This window comes from Rhinatrema bivittatum, chromosome 3, assembly GCF_901001135.1.
Source record: "Rhinatrema bivittatum chromosome 3, aRhiBiv1.1, whole genome shotgun sequence".
Taxonomy (NCBI): domain Eukaryota; kingdom Metazoa; phylum Chordata; class Amphibia; order Gymnophiona; family Rhinatrematidae; genus Rhinatrema; species Rhinatrema bivittatum.
In genome coordinates, this window is record NC_042617.1 from 500,805,293 (window position 1) to 500,830,836 (window position 25,544).

The 25,544-nt window shown below is 46.9% G+C and overlaps 1 protein-coding gene across 1 annotated transcript in view; it reads left to right on the forward strand.

The window, feature by feature from the left end:
• Nucleotides 1-25,544, forward strand: part of EFHC1 (EF-hand domain containing 1) — a 176,989-nt gene that overhangs the window by 26,879 nt on the left and 124,566 nt on the right. The window contains 1 exon segment of the mRNA XM_029596122.1: nucleotides 10,588-10,737. Coding sequence (XP_029451982.1) covers nucleotides 10,588-10,737 — 150 coding nt within the window.

The window sequence follows — 25,544 nt, forward strand, 5'->3', positions numbered from 1 at the left end:
GTGAAAGAGCCCTACATACGTTGGACTGTAAGCGTGCGCTCTCCTTCTATTTAAACCGCACTACAGCCCAAAGAAAATCCAGTCAGCTGTTTGTATCCTATGATCCAAACAAACCAGGCAAAGCAGTGGGTAAACATACTCTGTCAAAATGGCTTGCAGATTGCATACAATTTTGTTATGAGAAAGCAGGCCTTACTCTTCAAGGGCGAGTAAACGCACACTCAGTCAGAGCAATGTCAGCCTCAGTAGCACACCTTCGCTCTGTGCCTATTCTGGACATTTGTAAAGCAGCAACATGGAGTTCTCTTCACACCTTTGCAGCTCACTACTGTTTAGACAAGGAAGGAAGACAAGATTCAGCGTATGGACAATCCGTCTTAAAGAACTTGTTTCCAGTATAATCCCAACTCCTTCTACATCCAACCTGCTGTGATTTCGGCTGATTCATTTCAACAACAATACCTCACGGTTACTTCAGCACAAAATGACTCAGCCTCTAGCTTGCTAATCACCCATATGTGAGGACTAGCATCCTGCTTGTCCTGGGATAAAGCAAAATTGCTTACCTTGTAATAGGTGTTATCCCAGGACAGCAGGATGTAGTCCTCACGAAACCCACCCGCCACCCCGCGGAGTTGGGTCCCATACGTTTATTATTTATTTTTGGCTAACGCTAATTGCTACAAAACAAGACTGAAGAGAGACCCCTGTGGCAGGGAATATCATGGCATGCTGGGCATGCTCAGTAGGCACTCCGGTGCCATTCAAAAGTTTCATAGAAACTTTTAGAGAAGTTTTCCGTACATAGGTCTCCATTACTGATGTCACCCATATGTGAGGACTACATCCTGCTGTCCTGGGATAACACCTATTACAAGGTAAGCAATTTTGCTTTCCTGTAGTACCAAGGATCAGTCCAGACGCCCTCCCTTGGGTTTTTTGGAGAGTCCATTTTTTCTGTATGTTTTCTTCCTTCTTCTTACTTCGGCAGGGAGTTCTTTACAGGCATGGGAAGGAATCTTCTTGATTGATATGTTGTGGCAGTAAGGTTTATTTCTTTTACCGCACGTATTGTTGTAGCCACTGGTTGTTATGTTTGGGGATTTGTTCTCCTTTATTGGTTATTCTGCTTTGATATCGTATATACTGAGGGATCACAGGTGGCACACCAGGTTAAGAGGGGTGCCTTTTCAGTTTTTTTTCTCTGACTTCCTCTGCTGGAAGGGAGACACAACCCAGCGGTCTGGACTGATCCTTGGTACTACAGGAACGAAAATTAGCAGGTAAGAACCAATTTTCCTTTATCTAAATTTCTGGAGAAAGGTTTGTTTAGGGAGGCGGTACTCTCTAAGTATCTCCTCAGGGCTTTCTTAGAAGGCAGCTTGCAGACTGATCTGTTCCTGCTGTTTAGCCTCTTAGTTCTTTCTTCTTTGGTTTTTTCCTTGTGGGTTAAGTTTTTATGTGCATTTTCTTTCAGAGTTCCCTTTATACAGGGTGCACACTGGTGGTCTAGCCCCTCCCCCTTGCACCCGACTCGCTGTCCCAAGAAGCCGATTTCCTCGGGGCAGCACAGACTGAGAAGCGAAATTCCTCAGTCTCTCAAAAAAAAAAAAAAAGTTTTTAGTAGGGGATTTTTCTCCTCACAGGGTCGGTGCCATCTCTGAGAGACAGAGCCTTCCGTTCGCTGTCAGTGACGGTTTTTCATTCGGGGGGGGGGGGGGGGGTAGTCAAATTTCTGAATACTTACCTAACTTCCCCCATGCCGCGGACCACGCGATGTGGAGTGTATGGAGAGCTCGGATCGAGGCTCTCCCGCTCCGGGCTCTGTAACAGGGTGCCTCCCCGGAGGGGAAGGGCCCTTGACCTTGGAGGCACGCTTGCCGGCGCGTGGCCATGCGCGCTCAACCGCAGGGAGGCCGACCCCGTTCCCGGGCAACGCGGGAACAGCGGTCATTTTGTCTTCGGGGATACTGTCTCCACCGCATCTGGATGCTGCGGCAGACCTCAGCCGAGTGCCCTCACCCCCGATTCTTACCCCGGTACATCTCCCGGATGCAGAACCACCCGTGGGGGACCCTCCTTTCGTGCCTCCCTCTCCTGTGCCCCCCCTCCCCCCGACCTCCTCTGGAGCCGTTTTCGTCTGAGTTTATTATCCTGATGCACAACGCTTATCTGGCTAGACACAACCAGCATACAATTACAACATACAGTTTAACATATATATTCTTTATTATTTTCAAATATTGAAGTATTGTACCAAATGCAGTATCTCACTGTCTCAATACATAATCATAATCATCAATTTCAAATACAATACAGATCCTGGACACCTATAAAGTGCATTAACACCCCTATTACATTATAATGTAATAGGGGTGCTGCGGCAGACCTCAGCCGAGTGCCCTCACCCGAGTGCCCTGTTACAGAGCCCGGAGCGGGAGAGCCTCGATCCGAGCTCTCCATACACTCCACATCGCGTGGTCCGCGGCATGGGGGAAGTTAGGTAAGTATTCAGAAATTACATAATAGTTGATAACAATGAATCTGACCCCATCAGTCTTCCCCAAGGTGTGCCCCAAGGTTCTTCCCTCTCTTCTACCCTCTTTAATATATACATGCTTCCCCTTACCACTCTTCTCACTAACCTTCACATCAAGCATTTCATTTATGCTGACGAGGTGCAACTCATTTTCCCTTTCTCTGACTCTCTCCAAACTGCCCTACAAAACTGGGAATCCTGCCTTTCCTCCATCAACCAACTCCTCAATGACATGCACCTGGCTCTAAATCCCAACAAGACTGAACTATTAATCATATCTAACAGGCAACCGCTCCCAGACATCCCACTTGCATACTCATCCACCACTTTCCCCTCGCACACTCGCAACTTAGGTGTCCTTATTGATAATCATCTCACCTTTAAACCATTCATTAAATCCATCATAAAGGAATGCTATTTTAAGCTACAAACGATAAAAAAGCTCAGACCACTGCTACACTTCTCTGACTTCCGTACAGTACTCCAGTCTATTATTTTGTCTAAAATAGACTACTGTAATGCACTCTTTCTTGGCATCCCCGCAACACACACCAAGCCGTTACAACTATTACAAAACGCCGCCGCTCGGATACTGTCAAATTCTAAAAAAAGAGACCATATCACTCCCACACTTATCGAACTACATTGGCTCCCAATACACTCACGTATTCTTTATAAAGCACTCTCCATCATCCACAAAAGTCTGTTAAACTCCAACCTCAATTGGATCAACCCCCCCCCCCTCCTCCCCCGCACCTCCAACAGACCCACCCGCCCAGCACTACAAGGAACCCTATGTGCCCAATCCATCAAATCTTTCAAACTCTCCTCCACTATAAGCAGAGCTTTTTCTCTCGCCGGCCCCACCATATGGAACTCCCTGCCTCATGATATTCGCCTGGAGACATACACACCCAAATTAAAAAAAAAACTGAAAACCTGGCTCTTCCGGCAAGCCTACCCCATGTCACCCCCCACTACATAAATTCCCTCTGTAATTTTTTCATCGATCTATGAATAAGAATGCCTTATGTCCGCTGATTTCTGTACTTTGTACATTGCTATTTATGTATATAGTTATGTAAATAGTTTTTGTTGTATCTATTTATTGATATTACGCTGCCTAGTCAGTTTTATACACTCCCCCTGTTTAGTGTATTTTTCGGTTATATGTAAGGGCTCCACCCAAAAGTTCTTGTTTTTTGTGAACCGATGCGATGTGCGAACGGACATCGGTATAGAAGAGACTTTAAATAAATAAATAAATAAATAAATAAAATAAATAATAAATACCCCATACCTTTTAAAATTCACACATTCATCCATCCACATTCATCCTGTTAACATCACAAAAACATATTAAAACACTTTCCCAGTATACTTATTGCACCATATCCCGACTTTCCCTTATAATTGACTCCTCTTAGTCACAACACGGGTATCCACTTTTCTTAATACATAACCATACTTTTCAAATATTTTTTGTACTTTTTCATGTACATCCACCTCCCAACAAGGAACCTTGTTTTGCCAATCAAGGCTTCTTCAGGGGATTATCTTCTCCAATTCTTTCTAATATTACACTTCCAACCAGATGTAAATATTCCCCACTTGTCTGGGACTTTCAAATTTTGTCAAGTATTCTATTTCAATTGGATATAAGCATCACCCGCTGCTCCAAACTTTCACATTCTTATATACCGGTGTCCGTCTGATTCCTATAACATATATATAATTTTTTCTTTACAATATTGACTATTAACATCCACATATATCCCAATAGTTCTCACAAATATTCACTCTCTCTACAGCATCTCTTACCCAGTTCACTCTCCGCGGTGTCTCCTACATGTCCAATTCATAGCATATGAATACTAAAACTCCTCGAATTCTTTTTCAGATTAACTACAATAAAATAATTAATTTTTATCATTTATCCCAACCAAATTTATCATAATGATTATAATGTTGTACATAATGTGAAGAACTTACAAATTTTATGACCTCTACTTCATAGCGTTATTCCTCACTGCCCTGAATTTTTTCAACCGTATCTCACTCACCTAAAAATAATAATAATAAGGACCTTCCATCATATTATCTATTCAACTATTTTCACTATCCCACCACAAACCATTCATTAACAGACCTTACCTTCACCACATAGTTATTAGCTTTCAAAACCACCAACAGACAGCGTGTCACTACAAGATGTTAATTCTCAAACGCCGACAGGCAACGTATCACCATACCGGAAACTAGACACCATTTCCGCCTTTTTAAATTCCCCATAGCAAAATACCTCCATCCGTCACTCAATCTAATTGTCTTTAACCACACCCATAATCCTTCAACCAATCCACTACTATCTTCGCTACACCCCCCCAAAAATAGCCCTGTCTGATTGATAGACACAACCAGCAACAGGACCCAGCGTTGGCGCCCCCACCACCCAAAGTATCCCAGCTGGGAGATTCCCTGCCTGTTCCAACCCCAGGAGTCCCCCTGGGTGCTACAAGACCACCACTACCTCAGGGGCAGGGAGGTTCGCTCCCGCAGGGGCCAGGTGGCGCTCAGGGGACCTCTCGTATTAGGGTGATATAGGCTACCATTGCTCCGGACCCAAATCCCCTTCAGGACACTGATGTGGACCCAGATTTGGATGACCCCACGCCCTATGCGCAACTGGAGGGCGATGACCCGCGCGTCTTACGACTTTCAGAGGGATGAATTGGACCCCATTATTCCGCATGTCCTAACCAAATTGGATCTTGACTCCTCTCCAGGAGCTTCCGACCCTCCGAAGATGGATAAGAGGGGTGATCCTGTCCTGGCAGGTCTTCGACCCCCAGCCAGAACTTTTCCATCTCATCCCACCATCCTGGAATTACTCTCCCATGAGTGGGAGGCTCCGGAAGCATCGCTTCGGGTTAGCAGAGCAATGAACAAGCTTCACCCGCTCCCTGAGGATTTTCTGGAGCTTCTCAAAGTTCCGAAGGTGGATGCGTCCATGTCGGCGGTCACAGAGAGGATGACCATTCCAGTTACGGGGGGGCGCTGCTTTGAGGGATGTACAGGATAGAAAGCTTGAAGTCTACTTGAAGAGAATCTTTGAGGTCTCTGCCTTGGGCGTTAGGGCAGTGGCTTGTAGTTCCTTTATGCATGGAGCAGGTCTGCGATGGGTTCAGCAACTGCTGGGGGCTCAGCAGCTCCCACCGGATGAAGCGCAACAAGCAGAACGCCTGGAGGCTGTAATAGCGTATGGAGCTGACGCCTTATATGATCTTTTCCACGTGCTGACCAGGTCCATGGTGTCAGCAGTATCGGCTAGACATTTCCTCTGGCTACGCAATTGGTCGACAGATACCTCTTCCAAGTCCCAGCTTGGCTCCCCACCTTTTAAAGGGAAATTCCTGTTCGGGGAAGAACTGGACCAGATGATAAAATCTTTAGGTGAAAATAAGGTGCATAAACTGCCGGAGGATCGTACTCAGAGTGCCAGAGTTTTCAGTGCCACCCGGACCTGCTTCAGGGGCCAGCGGAGATTCCGACAGTCCAGGCTGGTGAATCAGAGAACACTGTCATCCCGGGCGCAATCATGGTCTCATTCCTTTCGAGGCCGAAGGTCAGCTCGAGATGCCGTCTCTCAGAGAGCATCGTCTAAACCTTCCCAATGAAGTCTTGCCAGCCCACTCCTCCATTCCCAAGATAGGAGGGCGTCTGTCTTTCTTCCTCGAGGAGTGGGTCAAAATTACCTCAGACCAATGGGTCCTGGATATTCTAAGGAACGGCTATGCCTTAGAATTTGCTCGACTCTTATGAGACAGGTTCGTTTTCTCTCCCTGTGGCCAGACGCTCGACTGGCTTCTCGGTTTGGGAGCTATTCTCCTAGTGCCGGTGGCGGAACAAGGATCCGGCCATTATTCCGTCTACTTCGTAGTACCCAAGAAAGAGGGTTCCTTCCGCCCCATACTGGACCTCAAGATGGTCATCAGAGCTCTCAGGATACCACGGTTCAGAATGGAAACCTTGCACTCAGTGATGGCGGCCGTGCACCGCGGGGAATTTCTCGTCTCCTTGAACTTGACGGAGGCCTATCTTCATATCCTGAATCTCAAGGATCATCGACATTTTCTTCGCTTCAAGATCCTCGGGCAACATTATCAGTTCCAAGCTCTTCCCTTTGGACTGGCGACAGCCCTCCGCACATTCACCAAGGTCATGGTAGTGGTGGCGGCGGCCCTACAAAGAGAGGGGATTCTGGTTCACCCATACTTGGACGATTGGCTCATTTGAGTGAAGTCCGAAGCCCAATGCCAACAGTCTGTGGACAGGGTCCTATATCTCCTGCACGCTCTCGGCTGGGTGGTCAATTTTACCAAAAGCAATCTGACCCCATCACAGACACTCTACTTTCTAGGTGCCAGATTCGACACCAAAGTGGGCAAAGTCCTTCTCCGCCAGGAACGAGCGCGATCCCTTCTCCTTCAGGTGCAACATTTTCGTGGCCTCTTGTCCCCAACAGCTTGGGACTTCTTCCAAGTTCTCGGATCTATGGTTTCAACTATAGATGTGGTACCTTGGGCTTTTGCGCATATGCGTCCTTTGCAGAGGGCATTACTTTCCCGCTGGAAGTCGGTGTCACAGGATTTTCAGGCACTACTGCCATTGTTGGAGGTCGCCCGACACAGCCTCTCCTGGTGGCTCAACCTGGATCACTTGTTGTAAGGGGTGGACTTGGAGATTCCCCAGTGGATCATCGTTACCTCGGATGCCAGTCTCTCAGGTTGGGGAGCAGTGTGTGGAAGGAAGTCGACACAGGGACAATGGACAACATTGCAAGCTGCATGGCCAATCAATCGCCTGGAGACCAGGGCAGTTCATCTAGCACTGAAGCAGTTCCTCCTCCTGATTCGGGGCAGAGCAGTTCGGGTGCTTTCCGACAATGCCACTGCAGTGGCTTACATAAAAATCGCCAGGGAGGAACAAGAAGCAGACAAGTCTTCCTAGTGGCGGACAAGCTCATGGAGTGGGCGGAGCGCCACCTCTCCCGCCTGGCGGCATCACACATAGCCAGCATGGACAATGTCCAAGCGGATTTTCTAAGCCGCCAACGCATAGATCCGGGGGAGTGGGAACTCTCCACGGAAGCAGTGGCTTTCATTTTCGGCAGGTGGGGAATCCCCCATCTGGATCTAATGGCCACTCGCCAGATTGCGAAAGCCCTGCGCTTCTTCAGTCGCAGGAGGGAGCAAGGCGCGGAAGGCGTGGATGCTCTAGTCCTACTGTGGCCTCGGGGGCTCCTTCTCTACGGGTTCCCACCATGGCCCCTGGTCGGGAAGTTGCTTCGGAGGATCGAGAGTCATCAGGGATCGGTAATTTTGATAGCCCCGGAATGGCCTCGGCGGCCATGGTTTGCGGACTTGGTCGGTAGACAGTCTTCTTCATCTCGGACATCTACCGAACCTACTACATCAAGGCCCATTTTTCGACCGGGCAGATCGCTTTTGTCTTGCGGCCTGACTTTTGAAAGGTGCAGGCTGAGGAAACTAGGTTACCCGAGGATGTTATTTCCACCCTCCTTCAGTCTAGAAAGACTTCCACGTCCATCTCATATGTCTGGGTATGGAAAGTTTTTGAGGCCTTGTGCAGCTCGGTGCATGTTCTCCCGCATCAAGCTTCAATTCAACAAATACTTTCCTTTTTACAGCGAAGATTGGAAAAAGGGCTGGCCTATAACTCCTTACGGGTCCAGGTGGCTGCTCTAGGGGCCCTAGTTCCTCGCCTGGAAGGCGCTTCTCTGTCTTCTCATCCTGACATAGTTCGATTTCTGAAGGGGGTGAAGCATGTCAAGCCACCAGTGCATTCCATGGCAGCTTCTTGGAATTTAAATTTGGTACTGCGAATCCTGGGCAGGTCCACCTTTTGAGCCTCTGAAGAAAATCTCTCTCAAGGATCTCACACTCAAGACCGTATTTCTGGTGTCTATTTGTTCCGCTCGCAGGATTTCAGAGATACAAGTGTTGTCCTGTCGGGAACCTTACCTACGTTTCTCTGACTCTGGGATCTCCTTGACCACTGTGCCATCTTTTTTGCCTAGGGTGGTCTCGGAATTCCATTTGAATCAGTCAGTGGAACTGCCCTCTTTCTCGGATGAGGAATCTAAGGAGCTTCGCTGGCTGGATGTCAAATGCATCCTAATTCGATATCTGGAGGCGACCAATGACTTCCGGTTATCAGACCATCTGTTTGTATTGTGGAGCGGTCCTAACAGAGGATAAAAGGCGTCTAAAACCACCATTGCATGTTGGCTAAAGGAAGCAATCTCATCCGCGTATATAGGTGCGGGGCGTCCTCCGCCTGAAGGCATCCGGGCTCATTCGCTTCGGGCTCAATCGGCTTCTTGGGAGAGAGTCGCTCGGTCTCTCCCCAAGAGATTTGTTGAGCGGCTACTTGGAAATCCTTGCATACTTTTGCGCGCCACTACAGATTGAACCTCCAGGCACCTGTTTTTGGTTCCTTTGGCGCTCATGTAATTTGAGCAGGGCTGTCCGGGGCCCACCCTCAGTAGGGATGCTTTGGTACAGCCCATGGTCTGGACTGATCTGGGTACGTACAAGGAAAAGAAAATTATTCCTTACCTGCTAATTTTCATTCCTGTAGTACCACGGATCAGTCCAGACGCCCTCCCTAAGGATTTTCATTGAGGGTTTTTCCTGCTCGAAGATTCAGTTCACCTTATTCAGTGAGCATAGTAAAGGATTGATAGTTCTTTTACAAGTTGTTATAATTACTGTTATTGACAGTTCATCGCATGTTTTCTACCATGCGTATTTTCAATTTAGTTCTATGGCTTGATCCATCCAAGGCTAATTTTCTGCTTTGATATACTTTATACTGAAGGGACACAGAAGGCGCTCTACCTCATGAGAGGGTGTCCTTTCAGCTTTTGCTCTGACTCCATCTGCTGGAAGGGGGACATAATCCATGGTGTGGACTGATCCGTGGTACTATAGGAACGAAAATTAGCAGGTAGGGAATAATTTTCTTATATAAAAACTCAATACAAACAAAATAAACTGCATAAGAATAAAATACTAATATACTGCTTATACAAAGGAGAAAATATATGGAAGTTATTGAAACATCAGAGTGGATAGACAACATCAAATGAAGGGCCTGATTCACGGAAGCTTTTTTTCCCATTTTGTATCGATGTGAAATAATCTTAGTAAATCTGGCGTTAACTGTTTTATTCCATGCCTTTGTCACTAAAAGGCCTAATTTTAACTACGTTGAAAATTTGAAAACTTAGATATCACAAATAATTTAATTAGGAGCTTGTAAACCTATTGCTTAAATGGAGAATATTTGTAACTACCATCTTTCTATAGGACTGAATAGAACAGCTCCCCTATGAGGAAAGGCTAAAGAGGTTAGGGCTGTTCAGCTTGGAAAAGAGACGGGTGAGGGGGGATATGATAGAGGTGTTTAAAATCATGAGAGGTCTAGAACGGGTAAATGTGAATCGGTTATTTACTCTTTCAGATAGTAGAAGGACTAGGAGGCACTCCATGAAGTTAGCAAGTAGCACATTTAAAACCAATTGGAGAAAATTCTTTTTTACTCAACGCACAGTTAAGCTCTGGAGTTTGTTGCCAGAGGATGTGGTTAGTGCAGTTAGTGTAGCTGGGTTTAAAAAAGGTTTGGATAAGTTTATGGAGGAGAAATCCATTAACTGCTATTAATCAAGTTGTCTTAGAGAATAGCCACTGCTATTACTGGCATCAGTAGCATGGGATCTACTTAGTGTTTAGGTACTTGCCAGGTACTTGTAACCTGGATTGGCCACTGTTGGAAACACGCTGCTGGGCTTGATGGACCCTTGGTCTGACCCAATAGGGCAATTGCTTATGTTTCATATGTTTCATATGTTTCTTATGTAAGTTTTTTTATTTAACCTGCCCCAAACCTTAGAGAGTGAAGGATATAAATTATTTCAAATAAATTTAATTAAATAAAACTGACTGTTCTCTTGGTTTTCACAGGAATTTCTGGCAAGTGAAGGAATTGAACTAAATCCAACAGAGAAAATTCCCCTAGATCCTTATACTGAACACCGCCGACAGCCAGATCACACCTTCCTTACTCCATCTGAGTTTGACAAACTGAAGCAGTTTCTTACTAATGACCGGAAGGTAGGGGAGACTTTTCCATTATGCGGAGATTCTAACCTTAGAAGCTATAGCACCCTTTCCAGTTCTCCACCTACATTGGTCAGGTGTCCTCAGATAGTAGACATACTCATTGTAGAAATGAGAATAGTAGAATACACAGGGCCACATATTTATTAATGGAGAAATTACTTGCCTGATAATTTCGTTTTCCTTATTGTAGACAGATGGATTCAGGACCAATGGGTATAGTGTGCTCTATAGTGTGCTCCTGATAGCAGTTGGAGATGGAGTTAGATTTAAATCTGACGTCAGCACCAGTACACATACATGTGCAGGAAGCTCTGCTCTTCAGTATTCTCCTCGCAAAGCAATTGTGGATATATGGGTGTCTGGATAATTTGATTAACTTGGTTAACTTTGTTTAACTTGAATAACTTGAGAAACGTAACCAACTTGAACCGGTTGACATGGACTATAGCTGGAGACCACCAGTGCCCTCAACCGGGAATTTTGGGTGTCCTAGCTGAAGGGAAGCGTGGCTTACCCATGTTTGTCTTGCTCTCGGGAATTGTCACCCGAGGTTTTCGTGCATAGCGGCAGCCATGGGCGGGATACTGAATCCATCTGTCTACATTAAGAAAAATTACTTAATTACTCAATTACTGAATTACTTTCAGGTAAGTAATTTCTCCATTTCTTAGTGTTTAGCAGATGGATTCAGGACCAATAGGATGTACAAAAGCTACTTCCGTACCGGGTGGGAGGCTGCCCGTGGCCCACTTAGTACTGCCCTTGCGAATGCTGTGTCCTCCTGAACTTGAACATCCAGGCGGTAGAAACTAGAGAAGGTGTGAATGGAGGACCACGTCGCTGCCCGACAGATCTTGGCGGGTGACAGCATCTTGGTTTCCGCCCAGGACATTGCCTGGGCTCTAGTGAAATGGGCCTTGACTTGTAGAGGTGGGGGCTTGCCTGCCTCTACATAGGCCGTCTTGATTATTTCTTTGATCCAGCAGGCCTCTACATAGGCCGTCTTGATTATTTCTTTGATCCGCTGTGAAGGACGAATAGGTGGTTCGTCTTTCGTACGGATTCCAACCTTTCTAGGTATCGGACTAGGAGTCTGCTGATGTTAAGATGGCGAAGGCGGCGAGATTCTTCCGAGTCCTTATCCTTGTCTGGAGATGGCAGTGAGATGGTTTGGTTGAGATGGAAGTAAGAAACCACTTGTGGGAGGAAGGAGGGGACCGTGCGTAGCTGTATGGATCCCGGTGTGAACCTGAGGAACGGTTCTCGGCAGGATAGTGCTTGAAGCTTGGAGATGCGACGGGCCGAACATATTGCCACTAGGAATGCGTCTTCAAGAGGCAGACCTCAGATAGGTCTGAAGGATGCTCCCGCTAGGAAGTCTAGTACTAGATTGAGGTTCCATATGGGTTCTGGCCACTTTAGGGATGGTTGAATCTGCTTGACCCCTCTCAGGAAGCGGGAGACGTCCGGATGAGATGCTAGGCTGGTGCCTTCCACTTTGACTCCGAAGCAGGCCAGAACGGCCACCTGATCCTTCATGGAGTTGAGACCAACCCCTTCTGTAATCCATCCTGCAGAAATTCCAGAATCATGGGAATTAAGACTGTTCGCGGAAGGATGTCACAGTCTTTGTACCAAGCTTTGAATATTCTCCATATTCATATGCAGGTCAGTGATGTGGAGAACTTGCGTGCTCGGAGTAAGGTGTCAATCACCACCCTCGAGTATCTGCTTTTCTTCAGGCGTATCCTCTCAATGCCAGACCGTAAGAGAGATACTATCTGGACTTCCACAACATCCCTCCGGTGTGGAGGTAGAGTGAGAGGGCTCCCCATCACGAGTCTTTGCATGTCTGCATACCACAGCCTTCTTGGTCAGTCCTGGGCCACTAGAAGTACTAGCCCCCTGTGGTGCTCTGTCTTGTGGTTGATCCCGCCCAATAGTGGCCACAGGGGGAAGGCGTATAGCAGGTCTTCCTGTAGCCAGGTCTGGACGAGGGCATCGATCCCCTGGGATTGTGGTTCTCGTCTGCGACTGAAGAAGTTGGGAACTTGGACGTTGGACCGGGTTGCCAGGAGATCCATGGCTGGGGTTCCCCAGCAGTTTACTATCAACTGGAAGGCTGTGGTCGACAGCTTCCATTCCCCTAGGTTTAGACTTTCTCTGCTGAGGTAGTCCACAATGACGTTATCTTTTCCCGTGATGTGGACAGCCAAGATCCCTTGTAAGTTTGCTTCCGCCCACGCCATTAGAGGATCTATTTCCAGGGACACCTGTTGGCTTCTGGTTCCTCCCTGGCGGTTGATATAGGCAACTGTCGAGGCATTGTCGGACATGACTCTGACAGATTTGCCCCGGAGTCTGTGACTGAACCGTATGCAGGCTAGTGTGACCGCCCGGGCTTCCAGTTGGTTGATGTTCCATCCCGTCTCTTCTTTGTCCCATTGCCCCTGGGCCGTCAGTTCCTGGCACTGGGCTTCCCACCCTCGTAAGCTCGCATCCGTGGTGAGCAAGACCCAGGTTGGTGGAGATAGCCTTACTCCCTTGCTTAGCTGGACTTCTTATAGCCACCATTGGAGCTGGTTCCGCACTTCCTCCGGGAGCTGGAGGCAAACGGAGTAGTCCTGGGACATCTGGTTCCATCGTGACAGTAGGGAGCACTGTAGCAGTCGCATGTGGACTCTTGCTCACGGGCCCACTTCCAGGGTTGATGTCATAAGGCCGAGGACTTGGAGGTAGTCCCATACTTTGGGGCTGGGACCTCCTAGTAGGTTTCGCAATTGGTTCATCAGTTTTCTTCTCCTTGTAAGGGGAAGAACGGTCTTGTCTTGTTTGGTGTCGAACTAGACTCCCAGGTATTCTAGAGATTGGGAGGGCTGCAGACAGCTCTTGTGTTGTCGACCCACCTGAGGCTCTCCAGTAGAGTCTTGACTCTGGTGGTCGCCTGGTGACTTTCGTCTGGAGATTTTGCCCTGATCAGCCAATTGTCCAGATATGGATGTACGAGGATTCCTTCTTTCCTCAGTGTCGCTGCCACTACCACCATGACTTTGAACGTGTGGGGGGCTGTGGCTAGCCCGAAGGGTAGCGCCCGGAACTGGTAGTAGTGGTCCAGGATCTTGAAGCGTAGGAAGCGCTGATGCTCGTGATAGACTGGAATGTGCAGGTAGGCTTCTGACACGTCCAGGGATGTAAGGAATTCTCACGGCTGTATCACCCTTATGACTGAGCGCAGGGTTTTCATGCGGAAGTATGGTACCCTCAGGTAGAAGTTGACCGACTTGAGATCCAGGATGGGCCGGAACGTTCCCTCTTTCTTGGGGCCGATAAAATAGATGGAATAGTGCCCAGTATTTTGTTGCGTGAGCACCGGTGCTATGGCCTTTAGGTCGAGCAATTTGGCCAGTGTGGTTTCCACTGCCATCCTCTTGGTGGGTGCGTGGCAAGGAGATTTCACGAACTTGTCCGGAGGGATGTTGTGGAAGTCCAGATAGTATCCCTCTCGAATGATGGTTAGGACCCATCTTTGGTAGAATAGGGCAGGCCTGCCCCCTATGGCTTCTTCCTGTGGATGGGTCGGCTGATTCTCATTGTGGGGTGCAGCTGGGGCCTGGCCAGAGCCGGCTCACCTCTTGCTGTGTGTGTTCCGAAAGGACTGGCCCCTGCCTGTGGGGCAAGGGGCTTGGTATGTACTCTTGTAGGGTCTGAAGCGCTGTGATCCTCTGCCCCTAGGTAATTGGGGAGAGGGGCGTTGGCTTCTTTTGTTCTTGTTCTCCGGTAGCCGAGGTACTGGGGATTCACCCCATTTGTCGGCTAACTTTTCCAGTTCACTTCCGAACAGGAGGGCTCCTTTAAAGGGCATTCTCATGAGTTTTGTTTTGGAAGTCACGTCGGCTGACCAACTTCGGAGCCAGAGTTGCCTTCTGGCTGCCACTATGGATGAGATGCCCCTGGCTGAGGTGTGTACCAGGTCAGAGGTCGCATCCGTGAGGAAGAATACCTCTGGTTTTAGTGCTTTGCCAGGCGTGGCGGCGTTCCTGGTCATGAATAAGCAGGCGCGTGTTACCACGGCACAGCAGGCAGCAGTCTGTAGTGACATAACTGATACGTTGAATGACTGTTTAAAGATGGATTCCAGACGTCTGCCCTGGGCATCCTTGAGTGCTGCTCCTCCCTTGACTGGAATGGTAGTGCACTTTGTGACCGCACAGACCATGGCGTCCACTTTGGGGAACACTAGTAGCTCTTTGGCTGAGGATTCCAGTGGATATAGGGCTTCCAGGGCCCGCTCCCCTTTGAAACTGGCCTCCCATTCCAAGTTGATCAGCTGTTGTACGGCTTGCGGCAAAGGGAAATGGTGTGAGGTCTGACGGAGTCCTTCTAGGAGAGAGTTCGTCTTTGGTTCTTCTGTGGCACTTGTGCCTGGAATGGCGAGCTCCTTAAAGCTGAGAGCCACGAGATCTGGTATCTCGTCTTTGGAGAAGAAGCACCTCATGGTTCGGTAAGGTTCCATTCCTGGAGGTATTTCCCCTTCCTCCAGGGAGTCTTGATCCTCGTCCGAGGTGTCCGTGTCCCCTATGGTGAGCCTTTTGGCCAGGGGGAGCTCGTCACTGGAAGGCCTGGAGGGCCCTGGGAGGTAAGGGTCCTCTGGTGGCGGATGTGCTGTGCCATTGGTGGCAGTTGCATGTGGACAAAGGTGTAGACCCTTAAAGAATTCTACCCAGAAGAAGGATCCTGGGTTTAGATTAAAGGCCGCTGCGTTCCCCAGGGACCCCGTTTGGGGAAGGACATGCTGGGGATAGAGAGGTCCGGGGTACTATAGGTATTTCCGGATTCCTGTACTGGCTGGGGAGGGCCTTGTCCAGGTTCTCCCAGGGCCTCCTCGCACTGTAGACACAGAGCCGTGGCCTCCTCGTGCTGTGCAGCTCTTATGTGGCAGGCTGGGCAGAGGGCTTGTGCCTTGGTTTTCTTTGCCGGTAGTGCCATAGTTTTGTGCGCGTAGGTCGTTGAAACCCCAGTCTGTGCGTTTAATGTGCGCTCCGGGTGTGCCCAAGATGCGCGTGTAGGCCGGGATGCGCATTCACTGAGATGCGTGCGCCGCTGTGCGCACAGCCTTAACTTGTGCGCCCGGCACCGTTGTGCGTGTAGCTGTGCGTAAGGCACCTATGCGCACGCCGCTGTGCGCACAAGTAATTTGTGCGCTCGGTTCGTCCCTGGGCGCATGGTTCAGTTAGGCGGACAGAGCGGTGAAATGGCGTCGGCGACCACGCGAGCAAGATGGCGACCACCTCAGAGGGTCTCCACGTGGGAGGACCCTCATATCCGATCAGGGTCTAGCCCGGCCTGGGCTGATCAACCCGATGATACAGACACTGGCTGGCGATCTGTGCAGCTATCCGAGCCTGGGAGACCGGAGACTTAGAAAAAGTTTTCTACCTTACCTTGTCTCGGCGTTTCCCGGTTTCCTTCCGGGCAGTCTCCGGCTGCAGGAGGGAGAGGGAAGTACCTTCACCACTGCGCTCTGTATTGCACCCGCTGCCTCTCAGCCGCTCCCGTTGCTGGGGGCTAAGTCCACGCCGGGAACCGGTTACCGGACTGAGGCCTACCTCTGAGGGATCTCGGAAATCACCTCAGGAAATCTCAACTGGGGGAGGGACCCTTAGGTATCACTGCAGGAGAGCGGGGCTCGTCTGGAGAGGTAAGATTTCTTCTTTGTTTGGAATTTTCTTTCTTCTTTAGTTTGAATACTCTAATGCTAAACAGGCAGGTATAGAGTCCTGAACTGCTATGGAGATGGAAAATGCTGAAGAGCAGAGCTTCCTGCACAGGTATATGTACTGGTGCTGACATCAGATTGAAATCTGACTCCGTCCCCAACTGCTATCAGGAGCACACTATAGAGCACACTATACCCATTGGTCCTGAATCCATCTGCTACACGCTAGGAAATTAACAGATGTATAACAAATACTAAACCCATACCTGAGTCAGCCTCGACTACATCTTATTGTCTGTCCTGAACAGCTAAGCAATATATGGTGATAACATTGTATGGGCTTTGGTTTCTCAGGCTGCACAATGCACCTGGCAGCTGGTTGGGAAACAACTTGCAATTGTGCCCTTTGGCCATCCAGCTTAGCTAGTAATTGGTGGGGAGATCCTCACCACTCCCATTCTATGGAACTGAATGTTTCCCAATGATCCCATCCAGTCATACCTTTGACCCCGCTGATTAGCCAATGACAGGCATATCCCATCACCTGCAAATTGTCATTGCACCTGTCCCAGGGAGAGCCACTCTTGTGACGTCAATTGTCTGTGGGTTGCCCCAGGAACGAGCAGCCTAAATTCTGGAAAGGCAAATCCAGGCAGCTGATGGTAAAAGGTCTTCCACCTATGCCAACCACCTTTCCCTCGAGTTGAGTCCTTAGGTGCTTGTGGTCGACAATGTATGAGAAATGGGAGTAGCCCCTGATACAAACAAGGAGCGAGAAGTCTGAACAGAGCAGGAAGCTGGAGCATACTTGGAAACCTGCAACACAAAAGAGGTCAAGCAGGATGCTGAAGGCAGAAACTGGAGACGAAGAAGTCTTTTGGATTCAGGCAACAAGGACAGAGCCAGAGTACAAGGACTAGGAAGTAGACCAAGCTCTGGCAACTGACTGCTGAAATTCTCCTAGGACAAGCAGGATGGTAGTCCTTACAAGTGGGTGACATTATCCGAAGGAGCCCTGCACAGAAAACTTTTGTCAAAGTTTCTAGAAGTTCGACCAGCACACTGAGCATGCTCAGCATGCTATTATCCACACACCCACGTGAGGGCTCCCTTCAGTCTCTTCTTTTCTGTGGTGCAGTTGCCTTGAGGTTCATGGAGCTCCACTTTTTTCTTTTTTTTTTGCTGAAAACTGTTGATTTCCTGTTTCCATGGTCGGGACCCCCTTCGTGGTAGGTGCCTCCTTGGCATGGTAGGTAAAGTTGCTGTTTTTCGCTTCTTGAGGTTGATTCCCGATATCTCGCCTCTCGGTGACCACGGTCATCGACCGCATGCTGGGTAATTTTTATGGCGTTGTCCGGTTTTCGCTGGTGCCCCCAGCTCCTGCAGACCATGTCCATTATAGATTCGCATGAGGTTTGCATCCTCTGCCTGAGGGCCTTGCACAACGTCCAGGGGTGTCGTCTGTGTGATCAGATGACTCCCAAGGTCCGTTGTGCACGTCTTGATATTTTATTTATTTATTTATTTATTTCAGATTTTTATATACCGGCATTCGAGACAGCAGTCACATCATGCTGGTTGGAGAAGCTTTTCAGTTCTTCCAAGTCTGCTCCATCCACTCCCGTGTTGGAGTCATCGACACCTAGAGGTTGCTGGGAGCACCTTGAAATGCTCCCCCCTGCTACTCCTCTCTCTACTTCTGTTAAAACCTTGAAACTTACCCCGCCTGGTTTCCTCCCCAGAGATAGCCAGTAATGAAACAGACTTTCAGTTTCAAAACATAACATGTATTAAGTAGCGTAGAGATCTATAATGGCTGGCAGGTTTGTTTTTCTTATACATACAAAACTTGATAGCGGAAACTGAAGGAAACAAGATTGTGTTTTCTTAAGGAAGTAAACGGAGCCCAGTTTCAGAATGAACTTCTTTCTGAGCAATGCCAGTTTACTCATTGTTTTAATTTGCTTTAGTTTTCTATATACTGTTAAACATGGCTCACATATTTTCTTCCCCCTCCCCTCTCTCATCCCCTACGTTTGCTGGTACTTTTCCTTCATGCGCCTCTCAGACATCATATATTATGCTTACTCAGTAATTCTTTTGTTCTTGTAGCTTCTCGTCTGCCCCTTCTATCTACACCCAGTCTGTTCTCACACACCTCCTTGCATACCATCACACAGCCTACGCTTTTGCCTAGGTCAGCAGTTGTATATTTCCTTGTCTTTTACTTGGTCAGCCTTGGGTTAGGTATCCTGTTTTTAACTCTTTACTTCCTTGAAGGATTGTGGGGACAGTGTCCGATCCTCCATGATCTCACCAATGTTCTGAACATCGGGATCCTCTGTCCCCTTGGCGTTGGGAAAAGACTGGGCCAAGCACTGTGGGAGATCCCGCAAGCATCGACACCTCTATCATATCCCCCCTCAGCTGTCTCTTCACCAAGCTGAAAGAACCTAACCTCTTTAGTCTTTCCTCAAAGGGGAGCTGTTCCATTCCTTTTATCATTTTGGTCGCCCTTCTCTGTACCTTCTCCATTGCAACTATATCTCTTTTGAGATGCGGCGACCAGAATTGTACACAGTATTCAAGGTGTGGTCTCACCATGGAGCGATACAGAAGCATTATGACATTTTCCGTTTTATTCACCATTCCCTTTCTAATAATTCCCAACATTCTGTTTGTTTTTTGACTGCCGTAGCACACTGAACCGATGATTTCAATGTGTTATTGGGTTATTTTTCCCTATATGCATCACCTTGCACTTATCCACATTAAATTTCATCTGCCATTTGGATGCCCAATGTTTCAGTCTCACAAGGTCTTCCTGTAATTTATCACAATCTGCTTGTGATTTAACTACTCTGAATAATGTTGTATCATCTGCAAATTTGATTCTCACTCGTTGTATTTCTTTCCAGATCATTTATAAATATATTGAAAAGTAAGGGTCCCAATACAGATCCCTGAGGCACTCCACTGCCCACTCCCTTCCACTGAGAAAATTGTCCATTTAATCCTACTCTGTTTCCTGTCTTTTAGCCAGTTTGCAATTCACGAAAGGACATCGCCACCTATCCCATGACTTTTTACTTTTCCTAGAAGCCTCTCATGAGGAACTTTGTCAAACGCCTTCTGAAAATCCAAGTATACTACATCTACCGGTTCACCTTTATCCACATGTTTATTAACTCCTTCAAAAAAGGGAAGCAGATTTGTGAGGCAAGACTTGCCCTGGGTAAAGCCATGCTGACTTTGTTCCATTAAACCATGTCTTTCTATATGTTCTGTGATTTTGATGTTTAGAACACTTTCCACTATTTTTCCTGGCACTGAAGTCAGGCTAACTGGCCTGTAGTTTCCCGGATTGCCCCTGGAGCCCTTTTTAAATATTGGGGTTACATTAGCTATCCTCCAGTCTTCAGGTACAATGGATGATTTTAATGATAGGTTACAAATTTTTACTAATAGGTCTGAAATTTCATTTTTTAATTCCTTCAGAACTCTGGGGTGTATACTATCCGGTCCAGGAGATTTACTACTCTTCAGTTTGTCAATCAGGGCTACCACATCTAGGTTCACCGTGATTTGATTCAGTCCATCTGAATCATTACCCATGAAAACCTTCTCCTGTTCAGTAAACACCGAAGCAAAGAAATCATTTAATCTTTCCGTGATGGCCTTATCTTTTCTAAGTGCCCCTTTAACCCCTCTATCATCTAACGGTCCAACTGACTCCCTCACAGGCTTTCTGCTTCGGATATATTTAAAAACGTTTTTACTGTGAGTTTTTGCCTCTATGGCCAACTTCTTTTCAAATTCTCTCTTAGCCTGTCTTATCAATGTCTTACATTTAACTTGCCAACGTTTATGCATTATCCTATTTTCTTCTGTTGGATCCTTCTTCCAATTTTTGAATGAAGATCTTTTGGCTAAAATAGCTTCTTTCACCTCCTCTTTTAACCATGCCGGTAATCATTTTGCCTTCTTTCCAACTTTCTTAATGTGTGGAATACATCTGGATTGTGCTTCTAGAATGGTATTTTTTAACAATGACCACGCCTCTTGGACATTTTTTACTTTTGTAGCTGCTCCTTTCAGTTTTTTTCTAACAATTTTTCTCATTTTATCAAAGTTTCCCTTTTGAAAGTTTAGCAAGAGAGCCATGGATTTGCATACTGTTCCTCTTCCAGTCATTAATTCAAATTTGATCATATTATGATCACTATTGCCAAGCGACCCCACTACCGTTACCTCTCTCACCAAGTCCTGTGCTCCACTGAGAATTAGATCTAAAATTGCTCTCTCTCTCGTCTGTTCCTGAACCAATTGTTCCATGAAGCTATCATTTATTCCATCCAGGAACATTGTCTCTCTAGCGTGTCCCGATGATACATTTACCCAGTCAATATTGGGGTAATTGAAGTCTCACATCATACGAGAAGTGCAGGGAGATTGTCAATCCTGACAGAAGACTCCAATCGGATCTCAAAAGTGCAATAAGTTTTTATTGATTCATTAGGCAGCTCCACTGATTTAAATCACAGGTAACTTTACGGCGTCCCCCGACACGGTCCCGTGTTTCGCTTACGGCTGCATCGGGAGGGCTCGCCAGCAGGAATTCACATATGAAATACTAAAATTAAATAATTAAAAGGTCAGGATGCTATATAGGACTTACAGCCGAACAACAATACAAACAATATAAGCACCATTCTTACCTGACAGCTGGTGTGTTCAATTTTGACAGGGAGCGCTCTTGCTCTGAACGCTGTCAGGTATTTAAAGAATGGAAAATGGCGCCAAAAACTACAGGTGAACCAATGACGCGGAGCTGATAGCCCCGTTCATTGGTTCCCATTCCTGTAGCTCGTCATAGCAGCATTGAATGTGACCAAGCTTAACTGTGAGATCTAGGTGAAAAGGAACCATTCTATTTCCCGATTGTAGAACGCCCTTCAGTTTTCAACTTGTCATCACGACCGCTTTCATCACTTGAATTGACTGTGCTCACCAAAGGTTTATCATTTGTGCCCACAGTGCAAATGAATTTATTTGATCATAAAGTTCATCTCCATCGTTTCTACAGACTGTTAAAAATTAAGCAATTTTTTACAGATGTCCCTTCACCTCCGGACCCCTCCCTGGTTCGGGCAAAGTCGAGGTGGGTGCCCCCGGGCCCTGGCGATCCACTCCTCTTGACTTTTGAGAGGTTAGTGGACCAGGACATGAGGGCACTTGCCTCTACTCGCCATTTCACCCAATTTAACCTTTCGAAATCAGAGTCTCAAGCGTTACTGACCCTTCAGCAGGATCACTCGATTGTAATAAAGCCAGCAGATAAGGGAGGGGGGATAGTTATCCAAGATAAAAATGAATACATATTTGAAGCTAGGCGTCAACTTTCTGACACGTCTTTCTACCAACCATTATTGGAAGATCCCACTCCTCAGCTACAGCAGCAGGTTAAAATCATTGTCGAGCAGGCAGTGGAACGCCGATATCTGACCACTCGAGAGGCTAAATTTTTGATAACTCAACATCCCATGATACCAGTTTTTTACACGGTTCCCAAACTTCATAAAGATTCTCAACATCCTCCTGGACGTCCCATCGTGGCTGGCATTGGCTCTTTATTAGAGCCTTTGTCTCAATTTGTGGATCTGTTTCTAAGGCCATTTGTATCACGTATCCGTTCATATATTAGAGATTCGGGACATTTCATTACTCTTTTACACTCCATTCCGTTTCCAACTGAGACGTTTTTTCTAGTTACTTTAGACATAGTTTCTTTGTACACCAACATTCCCCAACCCGCTGCTCTCAGAGTCATAGAAAAAATTCTAAATACCCGTACAGATCCTCAGAGAGTGCCCACTTCATTACTAGTTACATTGGCAACCTTAGCCCTTACTCAAAATTACTTTAGATTTCATGACACTTTCTATTTACAGGTGAAAGGCACGGCGATGGGGGCCACTATGGCCCCCAGTTTGGCCTGCCTCTTTGTGGCAGAGTTTGAGGATACGGTTATATACCCCTCAGAAGGGTTCCAACATATTGTAACCTGGCTTAGATACATTGACGATGTGTTTTTGGTCTGGCGAGGTACTGAGATACAATTGTTCATGTTTATGGACTGGCTTAACTCCCGTGATTCTAATTTACAGTTTAATTTTTGTTGGCATCAATCCCAGTTAGCTTTTTTAGATATTACGGTTTCAGTCCATGATGATCAATTCCAGACCACAATCCATCGTAAAGATACAGATAGAAACACGTTGTTAGCTTATCAGAGTTGCCACCCGAGTTCACTAAGGAGTAACATACCCACGGGCCAATTCTTTAGACTCCGTAGATTGTGCACCACCCGAGAAGAATATTTACATCAAGCTGAAATCATGTCAGCATGGTTTCTATCCCGGGGATATCCTAGGCGAGTGATAAAACACGCCATGAAACGAGCGTTATACACCAATCGAGACCTGCTGTTCCTCCCATCCTCTCATTCTGAAACCCCAGTTACTAACTGTATACTCCCGTTTTCCACCCTAAGTAGACAAATTACCACCATGATTCGTAGACATTGGCGAGCACTGTCCATGGAAACGGTATTTCCAGGTCCCCTACGGTTTACATATCGTAGGGGGAAAAATTTGCGGGACAAGCTTGTTCATGCAGACCTTGTACAGCGGCAGAATTTATCTAACGCACCAGGACATTACCCGTGCGGTCACTGCACGATATGCTCTCATACAGCACCCACTACATCGTTTACCCATCCGGTCTCTAAGAGAATCTTTGATTTACATTCACACTCCGATTGTACTACCTCTGGGGTTATTTATGTGATTACCTGCCCGTGCCCACTAATATATGTTGGAAAAACCACGAGAATGGTAAAGACACGTATTATAGAGCACTGCTCGAACATTAGGCATTCCAGAGAAAATGAACCATTGGTAGATCATTGGGTAAAAAAATCTCACAATCTTACAGATCTTAAATTTATTGTCATTGAGGTGTTTCCACGACCTGCTCGCGGTGGCTGTTATGCAGAACAACTTGGCCGCATTGAACAGCGGTGGATTTTTATTTTAGATTCAGTTACCCCGAAAGGACTCAATCGGGAAATAGAATGGTTCCTTTTCACCTAGATCTCACAGTTAAGCTTGGTCACATTCAATGCTGCTATGACGAGCTACAGGAATGGGAACCAATGAACGGGGCTATCAGCTCCGCGTCATTGGTTCACCTGTAGTTTTTGGCGCCATTTTCCATTCTTTAAATACCTGACAGCGTTCAGAGCAAGAGCGCTCCCTGTCAAAATTGAACACACCAGCTGTCAGGTAAGAATGGTGCTTATATTGTTTGTATTGTTGTTCGGCTGTAAGTCCTATATAGCATCCTGACCTTTTAATTATTTAATTTTAGTATTTCATATGTGAATTCCTGCTGGCGAGCCCTCCCGATGCAGCCGTAAGCGAAACACGGGACCGTGTCGGGGGACGCCGTAAAGTTACCTGTGATTTAAATCAGTGGAGCTGCCTAATGAATCAATAAAAACTTATTGCACTTTTGAGATCCGATTGGAGTCTTCTGTCAGGATTGACAATCTCCCTGCACTTCTCGTATGATGTGATATTTCCTTAAAGTGCAGTTTGCTCTAGCATGTACTTTTGGTAATTGAAGTCTCCCATTATTACCGCACTACCAATTTGGTTAGCTTCCCTAATTTCTCTTAGCATTTCACTGTCCGTCTCACCATCTTGACCAGATGGATGGTAGTATACTCCTATCACTATAGTCTTCCCCGACACACAAGGGATTTCTACCCATAAAGATTCAATTTTGCATTTAGTCTCATGCAGGATGTTTATCCTGTTGGACTCTATGCCATCCTGGACATAAAGCGCCACACCTCCTCCCGGGTGCTCCTCTCTGTCATTGCGATATAATTTGTACCCCGGTATAGCACTGTCCCATTGGTTATCCTCCTTCCACCATGTCTCTGAGATGCCAATTAAGTCTATGTCATCACTCACTGCTATACATTCTAATTCTCCCATCTTACTTTTTAGACTTCTGGCATTAGCATACAAACATTTCAAAGTTTGTTTTTTGTTTGTATTTTCATTCTGCTTTTTAATTGATAGGGATAAGTTAGAATTTTTTAGCTCAGGTGAGTTTTTAGTTACAGGCACTTGGACTGCTTTTCTTATTATTGGAACCTCACTGTCTGGATGCTCTAATTCTAATGCATCATTAGTATCCTTTGAAGATACCTCTCTCCGAACCATACACTGCTGAGCGACTGTCGGCTTTCCCCTTTGTTCTAGTTTAAAAGCTGCTCTATCTCCTTTTTTAAAGGTTAGCGCCAGCAGTCTGATTCCACCCTGGTTAAGTTGGAGCCCATCCCTTCGGAAGAGACTCCCCCTTCCCCAAAAAGTTCCCCTTAGAAAATAGCCACTGCTATTACTAGCAACAGTAGCATGGAATAGACTTAGTTTTTGGGTACTTGCCAAGTTCTTATGGCCTGGATTGTCCACTGTTGGAAACAGGATGCTGGGCTTGATGGACCCTTGTCTGACCCAGTATGGCATGTTCTTATGTTCTTAAGGCCATTTTCCCCGACCACAGGAACTACCTCCACTTCGTGGTGGGGAAGGCTTACTATCAGTACAAAGTGCTGCCTTTTGGGTTGGCCTCAGCCCCTCGCGTCTTCACCAAATACCTGTTCCCTGTACGTACCCGGATCAGTCCAGACCATGGGTTAAGCCCCCATTCCAGCAGGTGGAGACAGACCAGAATTCTGAGGCTGCCCACATAAGGACAGAACCTACCCAGGAACCCTCTGTATTCGTCGGTCTCCAGCAGGTGGAACACCTTCTGATCCGTCACAAAGCTGTCCGAGTCCTATCAGACAATTCCACCACGGTAGCTTACATAAATCAACAGGGGGGAACTCGAAGTCGTCTAATGGCGTTAGAGACCAGCATGCTTTTTCTCTGGGCCGAGAAGCACTTGGATCGACTGGCAGCTTCCCACATAGCAGGCAAAGAGAATATTCAAGCCGACTTTCTCA